At 34.8% G+C, this 1,450-nt stretch overlaps 1 protein-coding gene across 1 annotated transcript in view; it reads right to left on the bottom strand.

Annotated features, from left to right (window-relative positions):
- LOC106476783 (serine proteinase stubble-like) overlaps positions 1 to 1,450 on the bottom strand; it is a 12,206-nt gene that overhangs the window by 8,100 nt on the left and 2,656 nt on the right. The window contains exon 3 of the mRNA XM_022380544.1: positions 876 to 891. Coding sequence (XP_022236252.1) covers positions 876 to 891 — 16 coding nt within the window. The remainder of the gene's footprint in view (positions 1 to 875; positions 892 to 1,450) is intronic.

Below are 1,450 nucleotides of genomic sequence, written 5' to 3'. Positions count from 1 at the left end.
GTTTTACCACCAGCTAAGGTTATTAACATCAAGTTTTAACAATCGTGTTTTACCACCAGCTAAGGTTATTAATGTGAAGTTTACCAATCGTGTTTTACCACCAGCTAAGGTTATTAATGTGAAGTTTACCAATCGTGTTTTACCACCAGCTAAGGCTATTAATGTGAAGTTTACCAATCGTGTTTTACCAACAGGTAAGGTTATTAACATCAAGTTTTACCAATCGTGTTTTACCAACAGCTAAGGTTATTAACATCAAGTTTTACCAATCGTGTTTTACCATCAGCTAAGGTTATTAACATCAAGTTTTACCAATCGTGTTTTACCACCAGTTAAGGTTATGAAGTTTACCAATCATGTTTTACCATCAGCTAAGGTTATGAAGTTTACCAGTCATGTTTTACCATCAGCTAAGGTTATGAAGTTTACCAATCGTGTTTTACCACCAGCTAAGGTTATCAACATCAAGTTTTACCAATCATGTTTTACCACCAGCTAAGGTTATTAATGTGAAGTTTACGAATCATGTATTACTATCAGCTAAGGTTATTAACATCAAGTTTTACAAATCGTGTTTTACCGTCAGCTAAGGTTATGAAGTTTACCAATCATGTTTTACCATCAGCTAAGGTTATGAAGTTTACCAATCGTGTTTTACCACCAGCTAAGGTTATTAACATCAAGTTTTAAAGTCGTGTTTTACCACCAGCTAAGGTTATTAACATCAAGTTTTACCAATCGTGTTTTACCACCAGCTAAGGTTATTAATGTGAAGTTTACCAATCGTGTTTTACCACCAGCTAGGGTTATTAACATCAAGTTTTAAAGTCGTGTTTTACCAGCAGCTAAGGTTATTAACGTGAAGTTTTATCCACCGTGTTTTACCATCCACTAAAAGTATTAACATGAAGTTTTACCCATCGTATTTTACCAGCAACTAAGGTTATTAATGTGAAGTTTACCAATCGTGTTTTACCACCAGCTAAGGTTATTAGTGTGAAGTTTACCAATCATGTTTTACCACCAGCTAAGGTTATTAACATCAAGTTTTAACACTCGTGTTTTACCACCAGCTAAGGTTATTAACGTGAAGTTTTATCCACCGTGTTTTACCATCCACTAAAACTATTAACACGAAGTTTTACCAATCGTGTTTTACCAGCAGCTAAGGTTATTAACATCAAGTTTTACCAATCGTGTTTTACCACCAGCTAAGGTTATTAACATCAAGTTTTACCAATCGTGTTTTACCACCAGCTAAGGTTATTAATGTGAAGTTTACCAATCGTGTTTTACCACCAGCTAAGGCTATTAATGTGATGTTTACCAATCGTGTTTCACCGTTAGCTAAGGTTATTAACATCAAGTTTTACCAATCGTGTTTTACCACCAGCTAAGGTTATTAATGTGAAGTTTACCAATCGTGTTTTACCACCAGCTAAGGCTATTA

Source organism: Limulus polyphemus, unplaced genomic scaffold (genome assembly GCF_000517525.1).
Source record: "Limulus polyphemus unplaced genomic scaffold, Limulus_polyphemus-2.1.2 Scaffold11563, whole genome shotgun sequence".
NCBI lineage: Eukaryota > Metazoa > Arthropoda > Merostomata > Xiphosura > Limulidae > Limulus > Limulus polyphemus.
The sequence above is the reverse complement of the archived record's forward strand: the minus strand, read 5'-3'. Positions and strand labels throughout refer to the sequence as shown.